General features: G+C 39.9%; 3 protein-coding genes across 5 annotated transcripts in view; 1 reads left to right on the top strand and 2 right to left on the bottom strand.

Moving 5' to 3' along the window:
- Positions 1-4,318, top strand: part of uxs1 (UDP-glucuronate decarboxylase 1) — a 36,398-nt gene extending 32,080 nt beyond the window's left edge. For all 3 annotated transcript variants that reach the window (XM_037789824.1, XM_037789822.1, XM_037789823.1), the window contains exons 12-15: positions 1,059-1,119; positions 1,299-1,356; positions 2,146-2,249; positions 3,545-4,318. In XM_037789824.1, the coding sequence (XP_037645752.1) occupies positions 1,059-1,119; positions 1,299-1,356; positions 2,146-2,249; positions 3,545-3,676 (355 nt within the window). In that variant the 3' untranslated portion in view covers positions 3,677-4,318. The remainder of the gene's footprint in view (positions 1-1,058; positions 1,120-1,298; positions 1,357-2,145; positions 2,250-3,544) is intronic.
- Positions 4,319-4,478: 160 nt separating this feature from the next.
- ecrg4a (ECRG4 augurin precursor a) lies at positions 4,479-9,613 on the bottom strand. Its single transcript, XM_037789825.1, has 4 exons — positions 9,457-9,613; positions 6,968-7,015; positions 6,685-6,854; positions 4,479-4,920 (listed from the first exon to the last, which is right to left on the bottom strand). The coding sequence occupies exons 1-4, from the start codon at positions 9,524-9,526 to the stop codon at positions 4,771-4,773; spliced, it is 438 nt and encodes a 145-aa protein (XP_037645753.1). The 5' UTR covers positions 9,527-9,613; the 3' UTR covers positions 4,479-4,770.
- Positions 9,614-13,598: 3,985 nt separating this feature from the next.
- Positions 13,599-14,944, bottom strand: otos2 (otospiralin 2). Its single transcript, XM_037790593.1, has 3 exons — positions 14,602-14,944; positions 14,256-14,330; positions 13,599-14,134 (listed from the first exon to the last, which is right to left on the bottom strand). Exons 2-3 carry the CDS (start codon positions 14,317-14,319, stop codon positions 13,905-13,907), a joined length of 294 nt encoding a protein of 97 aa, XP_037646521.1. The 5' UTR covers positions 14,320-14,330; positions 14,602-14,944; the 3' UTR covers positions 13,599-13,904.
- Positions 14,945-15,530: the final 586 nt, after the last annotated feature.

The raw sequence follows: 15,530 nt of genomic DNA on the forward strand, positions 1-15,530 counted from the left end.
GTTCTGTGGCTTACAGTATGACTGGCCAGGATTACTTCTGTTGTGTGTCTCATACATTGTTTAATGCCACTCTTGCAAACCATTAATGTTTGTGCATATTCCCGGCGTAAGGGGGATCCTTCAGTGTGCGATTTCATTTGACGAATGGCTGGTTATGTGGCTAGATTATTTGGAAGAGAGAATGCCAAATTGGTACAGTAAGCAAGTTAAAAGTAACAGAGAATGATTTCTTTCCCTCCCTGTCTGTCTGTCTGTCTTGTATCTGGGACAAAGAGCTGATAGTGTTGCGATATATATTCCAGTGATAACTTTTTTCCTCCCCCTCGACCTTGACTTTGTGTATGGAAGCCTCCCTGCAAAACGGTGATGTACTGTATGTCCCTGTGTGACAGGTAGCAGCTGTGCAGACATCGGCCACTATCAGAGCCCAGTTACACCGATAAGGATAGTTTGTAAAACGTCTTATTGGCGCCTACATCTACCCACAAGTCACCCATTTACAGACATGTATTGTCTTATTGCAGACATTGTATTCAGCAGGTTGGTTTCAAGTGTTTAACTATATAAAAGCTAAAATAATATTCAATTAGGAGAACTTGGGTTCCTAGCTAAACAAAAAAAAAAAAAAAAATTGTGGAAGATTTGTGTATGAATTTGAAATATGAAATTTATATATGTTTGAAAATTTGAGTGTTATTAGTGTAACACAAATGTGATGTTGTATATAGTATGTATGTGATAAATTAATGTACATGATTTCGGACCCCAGGAAGACTAGCTGGTGCTATTGGTATCAGCTAATGGGGATCCTTTTTAAATAAATAAATAAATAGACCCATTTTGCATCTTAACAATACAGGTGTTTACTTTTGGCCCGTGGCCCACCATTGAGTTCCAGTTTGGCCACCCCTGGTCTACGTGAAATGTATTTAGACAACACATACAATAAGTTCATGCTCATGCAATGTCCCTCATACAAAGCAAAGCTACAGAGTGACATTTTAAAGAAGAGAATCCATTTTAATGTCTCTGCTTCTGTGTCTTGATTTGTCCTCCAGTGATCTGGTGAACGGCCTGGTGTTGTTGATGAACAGTAACATCAGCAGTCCAGTCAATCTGGTGAGTTCATCACGCCCTGTTGTGTTTCACAAATTGAAATCGAAAGTTAATTCTGCATAAACAGACATTTTACTGATGAGTCAGTTTATGTGTCTGTCTTATGTTAAACATGTTTGTCTCATGTTTACTACTGATGTTGACACTGATGTGATATGAGAGTTTATGAAATCTGTTCGCAGGGGAACCCAGAGGAACACACCATATTGGAGTTTGCTCGTCTCATCAAAAGTCTCGTCGGTAAGGCGTCCGATCGATCGAAATGGTTGTCATTCTGTGAGTCTCTGAGAACTCTTGACCCTTGCCATCTCAGACCCTGTCCAGTCGAGCCTTGCTTATAGCACTTATCTCTTAATGTCCTTCTCCAACTTTACTTGTCCTAGTTTCTGTTCTGTCTTACCCATTCTTTCTTAAGGTGCAGCTATTTTTCCGGTGTCACGGTGGTCCTGGCATAGACACTGATCTATTTCTCAGTGTATTATTTAACCCCCTTATTGGTGTAACAAAGGATTTGTCTCATATTATCAAACCATATCTTGCAGTCATTATGCTGTATACACAAAGTAATCATATTTCCATTCTCCCATTCACTGACAGAGCGACAATGGCTGCAAGGACAAAGTTCGCACTGGAAATGGGTTTTCTAGATGACTAAATATAAAATTGTCTAGCGGCACTAAAACAGGAGAAGATTAAAGAGCCTTTTTTTCAATTTGCAATATGTTGTTGTTTTACTGTGGATAATGTCTATCGACATCAAAAACATGAAGGAGACAAAGCAAGTAGTCCAGTCACAGCTGTGGGTATCTAGTGTGGTATCTCCATAGCCAGAACGTGTAATTACATTTCTGAGGAGGTGCAGCTCCAGTCGTACCTCTAACAGAGTTACAGGACCTACGCATGAATCCACCACCAGAAGTATTAAAAGTAGGAGTAAGGAGAATAATAACAGCATGTCCTTCCCTCTGTACCTTTGTACCTGTCCATGAACGCACGTGCATTCCCACAAACTCTCTCTCTCACACACAGTGAGCCGAAGTCAGATCCAGTTCCTTCCAGAGGCCCAGGACGACCCACAGAGAAGAAGACCCGACATCCGAAAAGCCGAGATGATGCTCGGCTGGGAGCCCGTGGTATGTGCGACACACGACAGGCTCACATGCACACACACACCGTCCTGCAAACCTGCAGTCACAACAACTGATCAGTGTCTCATCATCACAATGTGCATTTGAAGCCTCTCGTTCTCCCCCCCTGCAAAGAAATGTTGCACTGTAGATTCACAATGACTGAGATGTTAAATAGAGCTGCTATTTTTATAGAGAGGTGGATTAATGGATTAGATTAATATTAAAATAATTATTACAACATTCTGTTGACATCAGTATGTGACTTAGTATTCAAAATCGCATAATAAAAAGTTGAAAAGCCATACTCAATGGTTTTATTTTACTGTTTTACTGTAATAAATTCCTAATAATAAGTCAAGTGGAGTCTGTATAGATTCAATTTTTTAGGGGATATTTGGGAGTTTTTTAAAAAATCGCGTCCATACATTGGCCCACATTTTTGATAAAGAGCCCTTACTTTTTATTATGAAATAATTGTGACCAAGATATGAACAGAGTGGGACATTTTACAGATGAAAACTAAACGTATTACATAGTTTGTCCATCAGAGCACAATTACAACACTTTTTCTAAAGTATCGCAAACAAACTTTTGGCGTTTCTGTACTGCAATTTCTTGTGACTTATCAGCCCAACATATACAGTATGTATCTGTGACAAGCTAATATCTGTCAGGCCAATTTGTTGTACATATAACTAAATAGAAATAGTGGATATTTATATATATATTTATAGATATTATTTGCTTTGTACAGATTTTATATTTTGAAATTAAATTTCTATGCAGAAGACGACAGGTAATCAGTATTTACAGTTTTAAGTCCATCATGTGTCAGTGAAACTCTGATACACTGAAATGTATATTGATTATTTTATTAATTTTAAGGTGAGTCCAGCTCGTTAAGAAAGATTGACTTAGTTTAACTGCAGGGCAAACTCTGGAATACATGAGGTCTTTAGATAGACAATTATTTCACAATTTACAAAAAATGTTATTGGCTGAATTAAAGGGTAATAGCATATTACACATTGTTCAGCTGTGTTTTGAGAGCAGGCTCCATCAATATATCACCATTAGCAGTGGACTACATGACTGCCTTAAATATTTAGTATATATATTAATATATTACGCTCCATCTCCACTCCCCCACCGCTCAGCTTTCACATTAGTAAAGTTGTTCCGTACCCGGGTGCACTTGTGTCATCATCCACATGTATTTGTTTATGTTGAGATCAGGGCCCGGGTCCCTGATGTGAAAGCACCCTTAATGTTGTATGTGTTGTGTCTTGTGTGGACAGGTGCCCCTGGAGGAAGGTTTGAACAAAACCATCCAGTACTTCAGCCGGGAACTGGAGCACCAGGCCAACAACCAGTACATCCCCAAACCTAAAGCCGCCCGCATGAAGAAAGGAAGACCCAGACACAACTGAGGTCAGGTTTCCCACCACAGACTCTCCCGAAACACCAAAAGGATGTTAAGACTCCTCAGAGAACCCTTGAAGAGCAACTCTCTGAAATACACTCTGGAGTAGAGCACTCTGGGAATTGGTGTCTTTTTTTTTGAGAAGCAGAGAAAACTTTCTCTTTAAAAAAGTGTTGTGTTGCCTTGAGTTGAAGCTGCAGCTGCACTGCGGGATAACGGCTTTCCATACCGGAGCTTGCGTGTTGGATGGACAAGTTCGAATCAAAAACTTTTTTTTTTGAGGCAAGAAATCTGAAACCCAGCCTTCCTTTTTTTCTTTGTGAATTTGTGCTTTTGCTATTTAAATTGCAGACGTGAGAATCTTGCACACAGCTCAAACTGTGCATCAGTGCTTCGTGTTTATTTGATCAGTTTCTTGTTGTTTTCTCTCCGGAGATGAGCTACATGACTTTGTTTTTCCACTGGATGATTTGTCCTCTTATCAGTGGCGTGTCAACACGCAGGAACGGGCAAATCCTCTAGAAAGACTGTTACAGCATCATTACGTGATTATCAGAACGTCATTGTGTTCTACTTTGTGAAATCTCATTTCAGGATGTGCGTTATCAATTTCAAATCAAGATGCTATTTTAATAAAATATTTCCAATATTTTGCGTATGATATAATTAGGGAAGACGATATTTGTGTGTGAGTGTGTGTGAGTGTGTGTGAGTCAGTGTGATTGTGTGTGCGTGTGTGTGTGTGTGTGCGTGTGCGAGACGTTTCTACAATTGTTGTTTAGTGGAAGTGAAAAAGCAGGAGACTTAGGTAGTAGAAACTACGAAGCCACATCTTTATTTACAATAATCTAGTGTTAAGAAAAGAGCCAGACATCAGATTTTAACAGTAATTCATACAAATCAGCTGCCTCACTTGTAAAAATGTAAATACTGTAGCACAAATAATTGTGTTTTTGAACATCGCCTCTGCTCTATAACTAATATGTGGAATAGTGAGAGAGAGTTGAGAGTGGGTTATACTGGTTATACTGCCAGAGCGGCTGTGGAGTACTTGGATATTGACAGCTGCCTGGCAGATGTAAAACCAAGAGACTGACACGGTTAATAGTAGTCGTAGTTGACATTAGCTCCGTGTCTGTAAGAACTAGGGTCACGCGGTCCGATGGCGGCGTTTTCGTCATAGTGGTGCTGACGCCCCTGGTCAGTGGAGCGAGCTTGGTCCATCCAGTACGACAGGTCAGTCTCCAGCCTCTGGGGAGGAAAACACACCACAGATGTGACTCCTTAGGGAACGCAGCCTCAACAGATCTCACACTAATAAGACACAGAGGCAGCTGATAAGGTGTCCACACACGTGTCAGCAGGCACAGCTGTGGCAAATAGATATGCATGAAAGGCAAACGCTGAAAAGGCCAATGCTTCCACAGCGTTGGCCTTTCAAGGACGCAACAGCAAATGGCACATACAAGGTGTCGGGAGTGGTTTTGTGTGAGAATTAATGCTACACTGGCTGAAACTGAAATGCTGTCAGTTGTGGCTGTGAGGGGATAATTCTATGCACTCTGCTCCCTTTTTTTCTGCTCTTTGTTATCTGTTGCCTCCATACCTTGCTGTCTCCGGTGAATTCTACATGACAGTCACTGACCTGAAAGAAAACTGATACTGGCTCTGTTAGTGGGGATTCATGTATTCAGTTCCACGTTTGTATTTATTCATTCAGCCAGTCAGACGGCAACATTGTGAGGATAACTGTGCCTTTTGAAAAAGATTATAGATATCAGACAAGACTACAGTTTACACCAGCTTCGTCACTCCACGATTTTGTCATCCACATATTTGAGAAATATAAAAATCCAGAATACTAAATTGTCTGTTTTATCTGTGTTTGTGTTTCTTATTTGTGTTTTTTTGCATGGTTTATCTTTTTAGCAAAGTTTAAAGCCCCCTTAAGATTTTAACACTAAAAAAACAAATCTGCCTCTTTAGATTGGGTGGGTGTGGTTTGATAAGATTTGATTGACAGTTGTCCGGCAACAGCAGCAAACAACCCCGCAGGTGTCAACAAATCTATATTCAAACATTGCTAAGTCCTGATTGGTGCACGGAAGTATGTAACAACACATTTTTCCAACTGAGGCCCATCCACTCCAAACCAGTGAGAAAACGGCACAAAAAGAAATATGAAATAATAAAAGGTGTTTCAACTTATATTTTCTGTTAGATTTACACTTTGGACCCCATTACTTATAGTAAGAAGCTGACTAAAGGCACCCTCGTCCATGCACGAAATTAACATTCGCCTCCGGTTCACTTGCAGTCTATGTAAGCAAAGGGGCGAATTTGCTTGGTGAACTTTTAGTTTGAATATCGCCTCGGCAGGCGATGGTCACTCGCCTGCATTCACGCATTTGTGACCGTGCCTTTAGAAAAATGTTTTTTGGGGCCTTTATTTATCTTATATAAAATGTTGCACTTGCATTACAAAAATGATCTCCGTAACAGAAACAATACAAACTCGGGACATGGTCCAACAAAAGACACGAGGTGCATTCTTTACCCATACTGCTACGGGTTAAAAGTCTGAAAATCTCTGCCTCTGCTGCTTTGATTTTGACTGTTATTTTCTAATCTGTCTCGCCAAAATTCCCCAACTTCGAGGAAATGGAACACTAAATGTCTTCTAAGGTAATATACAAGTGAACCAGGTCACAACTGATTTTTACAAAAAATATTGGTAGCATTTGCTGTTGAAGGCAAACTAAACATGAATCCTTGGTAAGACATAAACTAGTAAGAGTGTTTCTGTTGCTGTTCTGTGTGTTCTTTTCTTCCTCAAAACCTCATGTAAAGGGGTAGTATATCTATGTACTCTTTTTGTTATATGGATCAGTTTTGTTTCGCAGAATCCCAGTCATGTTGACAGCTCCACTGGAGTCTGTTTTTGTTGTGTGTGTGTGTGTGTGTGTGTGCGAGAGAGACTTCAGGAGTACAGAGGAAATCTGAACGACACCCCACCTGCTCATCAAATCCCATGTACATAAACTGCATAATCCACTGCTGTACGTCTGGTCTACTGCGGTCCCAAAGTTGCCTCTTGGTTCTGCTCAGTTTCGCCAGGAACTCCTGAGCCTTGGACGAGGGGACGGCAACAGAGGACCTTGAAGGGACAGTACCAGCTCCTGCCACTGGATGGAAGCACAATCGGGCAGAAGAATGAAAGGGGCATTTTCCAAAACATCTTTCACTGGAGTTGATTTTTGTGACAGCAGTATGATCATACAGTTAAGTAAAATGTTACCATCTCTTTTCCTTAAGATCTTGTGCAAGCTGCTGTCACTGGATGCATCTGTTGAGGAGAGTCGACAGAGAGCTGTTGAGCTGCAGTTCCATTCTTCATGTCAGGTAAGTTGATAAATAATAGTCGAATCAGCTGTCATTCATTTACTAAAGTCACAATGCTTCTGTTCAGTGCAAATAGGTTTTGTTTGCCCAGTTGGCCAGTTATGGGCAAACAGAATACAGGTGATTTTTAATGGCCAATCTTTAAGACCAACTCTCTACTTGTATAAGACAGGCTGCTCATACATAAATGGTTCAACCTCTAGCTCCATTTTATAAATAAAGAAAAATCATTTCTCATTATTGCACTGCAGCAGATTTTCTGATTAGCCTTAGTAGTTTTACACTTTTCCCCATTTCCGTTCACAAAACCAATTTCATGAATGAGTTTGTTCTCTGTTTATTTATTATAGATGCAAATGTCAATATCATTGAGCGTGGTTAAATGAGGTTGCCAACGCACATCCAATGAAACTCGCTGTTGGCCAAATTTGCATGTAAATATATGTACAATGTCCTCCTTCCTGCTGCTCTTCTCTCCCTCTGGAGCACTAAAGCTACACTTGAACGTTCATATAGACAGTATGCACTTAGGAGTTGTACTTGTACCTCGCTGCACACCGCCAGATCAGTCAGATAACCTTGTGAAACGCTTGTAGTGGCAATTGACTGCTCTCTCAGAACACAAATCCCTCGCCACATCCAGGCCATGTTTCCTTTAGTCTCAGAGGGGTTTAATTAATTTGTTTTACTGAGAAGTTAAAACATGAAACTGAGGTTTTTCTAAGCTAAACCTACTTCAGAATACTGTGCTGTAAAATGTGGAAGGATAGAGTTGGAGTAAATAGCTTGCATGTGTTTTCTTTCTCCAGTTTGTTTCAAATGAGCTATGAACAACAACATGCCTGAATAATTCCTCTCATTACTATAGAAGTCTTTCCACGACATGCACAGTAGGAGTCATTCTTTCCAGAGCTTTTACATTTTCTCCAACAGCTGTTATTAGAAAGTAATGAACCCCTCCACATCTGCAATGCTGCATTAATCAGCTGATCATATGTATTACATGCATGTAATGCATGGCTCTGTAGAGATGGAATTGTTGGTCGGTCAGTCGGTTCAGACTCAAATATCTCAACAACTGTTTGAAGGATTACCATGAAATCTTTTCCAGACATTCATGGCCCCCAGATGGTCTTTCCTACTGACTTTGGTGATCCCCCCAACTTTTCCTCGAGGGCAACCATGAGGTTTGTGGATTTCAATGGATTGTCTCAACAAGGATTTGATGGATTGCTGTTAAATTTTGTACAGACATTCATGTCCTTTATGTAGCGCTTTCATCAAGTCAAAATTTCATATTGTCCAGTTCTTTGGTTTATGACTAAATGCATTCAAAACTAATGACATTTCCATCAGCCTCAGCTGTGATGATGTCATGATGACACGCTAAACTAAGATGGTAACATGGTAAACATTATACTGGCTAAACATGCTGATTTGATGATCAAATTATGCACATAGTCTTCAGAAGACGCCACTATACTACTATCTATTCAGTGTTTAAACTAGAGACCATCTTGCGATGGGATCACACAGCTGCGACACTAAATCAGACCAGGGGCGTAAAGTTGCGGGGCCAATGGCCCCTTCCCTTAACCCTGCATGCTTTGTGATTGAATCTTGCCTACATTTTAACTGCATTATCACATTCTATTATATCTACTTGTGTATTGTATATTTCTATCTGTATATTATCACTTGTAATGTGTCTGTTTTTGTTACCTGCCTGGGGACTACGGATATAAATTAGCATTCTTGCTAACTCCGGCATGTTTTGAATCTTGTATTTTCATACCGATGTTCATTAACATGCTCTGTCCCAATCAAATAGGCTAAACTAATAAATAAATAGCCTAAATAAACATAATAGCAGTAATTTCATGTGTCATTTAGACAATAATACAGGCAGACGTGGTGTTCTCTGTGATGGATTTCCCATCTCAAGTAAGTTTTCTAAAGTCTTTGTAGGTTGCAGATTTAAATTAATAAAATGACTAAATAATTACACAAATGTATGTTATGCTTTGAAAAGAGGCCAGTAGAAATGTAAATTATACTGATTAAAAGTGAGTAGGATAAAGCTACTGATATGGCCTTTTAAATTTGCTCTCTTAAGAGTCCATATTTTCTCTTTATTGTATTTCCATTTTCCTTATCAAAGTCACCTCCGGTGCGTGTGTCTGCTTTTTCCTTTTCATGTTTTCTAAGAACAAACTTTCTATTGAATAACACCCCACACACTCTTGACATGCAGTTACTGTTCTTTTTTATCTGCTCATGCTTTTAAAATGACCACAACAGTACAAAACCAGATGGTGAAGGACAGAATAGTGTGGACAAAGGAACAAAAAGCAAAGCAGAAGAAAAGAGCAAGATTGATCTCACCTCTAAGAGCAAAGAGTGTCAGCAATATAGCCAGCCCTATTAACCTCATATAAAGCCGCTGGGATGCCATCTTGTACTCGCTCAGAGTCTTTACAGAGCTGCTTAAAAGCAACAACTGTGCATAAAACTGCTGCACACCAGAGGGAAGAGTGGGCGGCAACCCAGACTTTCCAAATGGAAAACTGGCCTATGGGGGTGGAATGTCGTTTATTTCCTCGCCTACAGCAACAAGACTGCTACTGGGAAATTTTCCGCTCTTAAATGAATTTTCATGTGTGTCCCAGGTACTTTTCCATCCCCCGTATATACAGCACTCGAGCAGCAGTGAGAAGGAATAAAGAGCAGAGCTCCTTTGTACCTGAAGAATGGGGCTTGTCAAAGATATTCAGGATTTCTAAGAATTGCAATTTGCAATTTCTGAAGCGGGTTGCTGCGGTACAAAATGTGCTACAAAAAAATACTGCTTTCACTTAATGAGAAAAATGATTGCACTGTCTGAGGTGAATTAATGTAAATTGTGCACAGTAATTCAATCTCACAAACTCTGGATTTGTATGCATGTTGAAGGTGTCTCTGAAGTATTTATTACAGCAGGTTTTTCTGACTGGACACTAAAATAACCGAGGAGAAATCTAGACAGTAGCAAGACCTACTTAAAATTCATTTGACAGTGCAATATCTAAGGATGTCTTTGCTTTTGTGGAAAACATCAATTATTCAGCCAATTATGTATGAGAGGCAGAGTGAGTCTCATTATCGGCCAGGTATGTTAAAAAGGCTTTTTTTCAGTCCTGCAGTGAGATTAAAGTACGATGCTGCACATGAAATGAGCTGAATGCAGCAACTATCTCAGTCTAATTGTTTTACAATTTAAGCACCAGCCAAACATCCCTCTTGGGTTATTAATTAAAAACATTTAGCCCAGGGAGATACCGCTGTTATCCACTTCCCCCAGTCCTACATCTCAACTTAGCGTGCGCTTTATCTTACCTCGATTTCTTGATCATGCTTAGAACTCGGGTGTTGTAACAGTAAGCAACTGGTCATACCAGACCAAGTACCCTTACCAAAACAAAAAGAAGTTTATCCAAGTGTGCTATTAGTATACTCCTTTTAAACTTAAAATAAGAGAGTATACTTTCAGTTTACTTTTTATGTATTTATCAGAGATATACTTAACAAACGTATACACAAGTATACTTGGCTCATACTGATACGTATACAGAAAACTCTAAGTATACTTGGCTTATAGGCCTACTTGTACTTAATCTTTTGATCGAGATATACTTAAGAAAAGTATGATGAAGTATTCTTGCCTTATAGGCCTACAGAAAGGTATACTTGGCTTGTAGTTGTGCTTTCTTTTTGATATAGTAGCCTATTAAAGTGTGTGGGCTGTAGTTGCAAACCGCTGAGTGCATTAAATTGAGCAAGGGGGTGTTTTATTTCTCATGAATTAAATTTTCATTTGTAAAGGGAAGATTGTGTTTTATTGTTCATCAACAGTTACATTTTTCTGATCCTAGATTGGATGATAAACTGTTACTTTATAGAGGTTTCATTCAGAGATTCTCACTGAACTTGTAATACGATCAATGTGTGTGTCGGAGAGTGAAAGTGTTTGGTTTGGAACTACTGTACAAACAGTCTCTCTGTCTCTCACAGGCTGAGCTGGAATGCAGGAAACCCAGAGGCTGCCAGACGATTGCACGACATTCATGATGGATTTGGACAGAAGGTGAAGTGAGCGGCAACACAAAAGACAGTAAGAGGAAAGAGGTGGAAGGCAGAAGAATACAGGTGAAGAATACAGAGAGAGAGAGAGGAGGAATACATTTGTGAACTCTTGCTTTCCTTATTTCATCGTTCAGGCTCTGACAAAAGTGGCTATATACATCCTCTTTGTGAAGACTACTTTTCTCCAGCTCTCACACACTCACACTGGGCATAGAAGAGAAAAGAGGTCAGCTCAACTGCCGGTGGACTGACCTGGATTGATCATTCTGAAGTGGTCTTAAGTCATGGCCGATGTGCTGTAAAGCTCAGTGAAAGGCACAAGCCTGTCACGGCCGGGGGGGCACACAGACACACTCCTGGCTTCCAGTTACTGCTGATTACCCAAACCTGCCTTCCATCCAGTGGGCTACCTCTGAGTCTGAAAAGTGAAACTAATGCTGAAGTGCCTTAAACTTGCATTCTTTCTAATAGCCAGCAGGGGGCGACTCCTCTGGTTGCAAAAAAAAGTTTGATTGTATAGAAGTCTTTGAGAAAATGACCCTACTTCTCACTTGAAAATGTCAGTCCACAAACCAATGGATGATGTCACGGTAACTACATACACTCCACTCTTATATACAGTCTTTGGTTCTGTCAATCACATTGCAGTATATCAACCCCGGTTCTTCACTCACTCTTTGCCTTATCGTTGTTGCGACCACAGTGGTAGTTGGACGTTCTGTTTTGTGCAATCAGAGTTATTTGTTTGTGCTTTTTGACTTACCTTAATTTACCCTTGATTTATCTGAACTTGTATGACCCTAGTATTGCCAGGATCACTACCCTCCAACTCCCATGTTTGCCTGCCTCACCAGCTTGTTACCATAACCCCGAGCTATCACACCAGCCACACTCTCACTCTCATTAGCCTGCCCGGCTCATCTCAGCTCAGCTCACCCCCTGCTGTCCGCCATCGCCCCGCCACCCTCCGCCTCCGCGGCCCCTCCTCGACCTCTCACCATCCTCATCGCCCTTGGTCCCTAAAATACATCCTTCATTTACTCTACACTGAGTCTGTGTCTGCATTTGGGTCCACCAATCACTGATCGTAACACAAACCTCCGCTTTCGGTGCAGACATGCCAATAGATATAATTTCCCCTGCGTTTTTATTCATTAGATGCCTCTGAAATGGAAGGCTCACTGTCCTCAAGCCTAAAATCATCATGCATCATCAGATATCCGTTTTGTTTTTCTCTATCCAAATGTACGGTACCACACACTGAGCTGGAAAGAAGAGCAAAGCCTTGGAAGAAAGACTCAGATTCAGGTGCAAAGCTTGTTCATTCGCCCAGAAAAACGTGAAATGAGCATCTCTGCGTCAGAGCATTCTTGGATAACTTTTCAGTGCAATGTGTTTGCTACCCGGGGAATTAGGAATTGAGACACCATAAGATCAGAAATATACATTTTTGCTCCAAAACACAATTTTCTTCTTTTTCCTCCTTCACTCCTGTCAAACTATTTGTCTCTGCTTCCATCTTTTTCCTCACACTTGACAATCTGAGTGATGTAACCCGACTCAGATTTATTTTAGTGTCTGATACTTTTGCACAAAGACATCCCAGACGCCCCTCAAAGCTCACACAAACACTCAAAACACAAATCCCAAAGTCAAAATCAGACTAGAATTAAAGCCTTTTATTACTTAAAAGATTTACAAATGGGAAATTTTCAACTTCAAATTTCCATTTAACCCTATTGTTCTGTTCGAGACCCCGCACCCTCTTTAACAGCTTAATAAAACATACTTCTTGTTTATCACCTCAACATTTCACTTTTTTAATTTTATTAGAATTGCTTATAAACAGGATTTTTAATTGATGACATGGTTTATAAATCTGCGACAGGAAAATGATGAATTACTTCTGTTTGCAATCTCAAAGACCTCCAGTGGTGGAAGAAGTATTAAGATCCTTTACTTATGTAAAAGTGCCAATACAACAATTTAAAAAATACTCCATTATAAGAAAAAGGCCTGCATTCAAAAACCTACTCAAATAAATGTCATAAAAAAAAAAAAATATGAAGTGTTATCAGCAAAATACAGTCAGTTTCCAGTTTATTAGGTACATCTAAGGTTAATGCAGTCTAATAAAAGAGGCCTGCAATAAATCTGTGAAGATTATAATGTTCAGTTTTGTTGAAACTGTTTTACAGGATTTTGTCCTACACCTCCCAAATCCTAAATATGTCTATTTGGACATCTGACTTTAACAGAGACTTTATGGGACACATAATGTCACTGTGCATGTTGGATAACATACTTTTCATTTCTTTGTGGCTTTTTGGCAAACAAAAGAAATATATAATTGTTTATGCACAACCCATAAAACATGTAAAACATTAAATATGTCCTTATTTGTTTGTGCAAGCCCAGTTTGTGGCAAAGGGAAGGGTTACTACATCAATATTTTTCATCATACTGGGTTTTAAAAAGGTCAGACGAAAAAAAAAAAAAAAATGATATAAAGAAATTGAAAATATATGCAATTGTTTTTATTTTTATACATACAAAAGTCAATATTAACCAAATGTTGTTTGTTAAATTGTTAAAATATCACAAATCTCCAAACTAGTATTGATCGTCTTAACTATAAAACACATGTTAAAGGTGACTTTTGGCCCCTCAGACTCTTCAATCTCTCATCTTCACCCTGTCTCTCCTCTCCCTCACTCCTCAAGTTCAGGGTCAGACTCGGGACTATCGTAGCCCAGCTCGTTGGCGATGGGGAAGTGAGCCCAGAAGGTACGAGCCAGGTCCTGCATCCCGTGGTGAGCTGCCTGGGCTTGCAGCTCCTCCAACCACCCGAAAAAATCTGACGACCACATGCCCCAGTAGGGTAGGCTTCGTTTCTCCCTCTCCCCTCTGCTGCCAGCTGCGTCGCTCTCCTCTTCTGCTCCTGTCAAACAAGACAGTGACAGAAAGAGCTGTGAACATTATTTCACGCCCTGTCCATTATTTCAGGATTACTGCATATTACATTGTCAAGTCCATTCATTTGTAATGAGCTGCTGACATACCTGTAGGGGGCAGGAAGCCGAGGAGAAGAAAATAGAGCAGCACGGACATGTACAGAGCTTGCATGCTTTCAGCAACTGAAAGACACAACACAAATGGCTTGACCTGGAAAAAAGTCATTTGTTCTGCAGTCTGCAAGTGAAATACATAAGTGTGTGTGCGTGCGTGCGTGTGTGTGTGAATTCAGGTGCATATAGCATCACCAGATTGTGTAGAACATGATGTAAAGATGGAATATAATATTCAAGACAACAGCATTCCCTTTAAAAAACATGCCGGCTAAAATTGAAAATCCATGTGTCAAGAACATCTTTGCTTCACCAAACATCATCTTCTGTCTTATCTTACCGGATCAGTTGGAGATTAGGCTTGTGGTCCTGTCCCTCGTCCTTCTGTCTAAGACTGATCTCAGGAGGACGACTGCATCTGGATTAGAAGTAGGCATGTTTGTTTTTCACATATTGCCTCTTTCCACCTGCCTGCCTCCAAAGCACGTCAGTGAGCGTCTTTCACACCTCTCATGTCCATTTGCTTTGTACAGAGGAATGTATCATCATTTTTTTTTTTTTCTTTTTGCCACAAAGTGTAAAAATTTAATAATGTTTTGTTAAGATGTTGTGTCTTCAGGCAAGGTAAGGTGATTTAAAATGAGTGGACACATCTGGATCCAGCCTCTGGCCCTATAACTCCCTAATTACTTGATATATATTTAACTATGTTGTTGTCAAAACCGTCAGGAGCTCAGTGTGAGATTTTTCGCCTTGAGCTGCATTGAATAATATTGCTGTTTTTCTCAAGGTGAAAAGAGGAGAGAAAACATGGATGAAAGCAGATGAAAAGAAGTATGTACCAGACACTTTTCACACTTCCTATCCAGACAGAACGTACCAACACTACATCATCAGCCACAGGGACTGAAGTTAGTTGTCAGGTTTTTTTTGTTTGACCATCAATTTCTCTGTTCTGTGGATGTTTGTTTCTCTCTGAGGGCATCGGCAGAGAGAGGAAGGGTTATTACTGAATCCATGCTGTGTCTTTCTGTTGTGCTTTCAGGACAAACCTCACAGATTTGGTTACTGTCAGCTTCCACACACAAAGTGCAGATGATCTTTGTCAGTGAAGGTGTAAAGGACTAAGTTGGTGTTATTCTATATTTTTCTTATTGTCAACTTACGGAAGAAATACATGTTTAAAAACGGCTTACAAATATGTAGTTTAATTTAAAGAAAAGGTTAAAATAATGCTAAAGCAGCTTGTTTTTTTTGCCAAATGTTAGT

Source organism: Sebastes umbrosus, chromosome 13, assembly GCF_015220745.1.
Source record: "Sebastes umbrosus isolate fSebUmb1 chromosome 13, fSebUmb1.pri, whole genome shotgun sequence".
Lineage (NCBI taxonomy): Eukaryota > Metazoa > Chordata > Actinopteri > Perciformes > Sebastidae > Sebastes > Sebastes umbrosus.

Coding starts and splice junctions, on each gene's coding strand:
- ecrg4a (XM_037789825.1), bottom strand. CDS start 9,526: ATGGCATCCCAGCGGCTTTATATGAGGTTAATAGGGCTGGCTATATTG. Junction 7,016..9,456: donor GACACTCTTTGCTCTTAGAG/GTGAGATCAATC, acceptor TCTCCTCAACAG/ATGCATCCAGTGACAGCAGC. Junction 4,921..6,684: donor ACATGGGATTTGATGAGCAG/GTGGGGTGTCGT, acceptor TTTCCTCCCCAG/AGGCTGGAGACTGACCTGTC.
- otos2 (XM_037790593.1), bottom strand. CDS start 14,319: ATGCAAGCTCTGTACATGTCCGTGCTGCTCTATTTTCTTCTCCTCGGC. Junction 14,135..14,255: donor CGGCTTCCTGCCCCCTACAG/GTATGTCAGCAG, acceptor CTTGTTTGACAG/GAGCAGAAGAGGAGAGCGAC.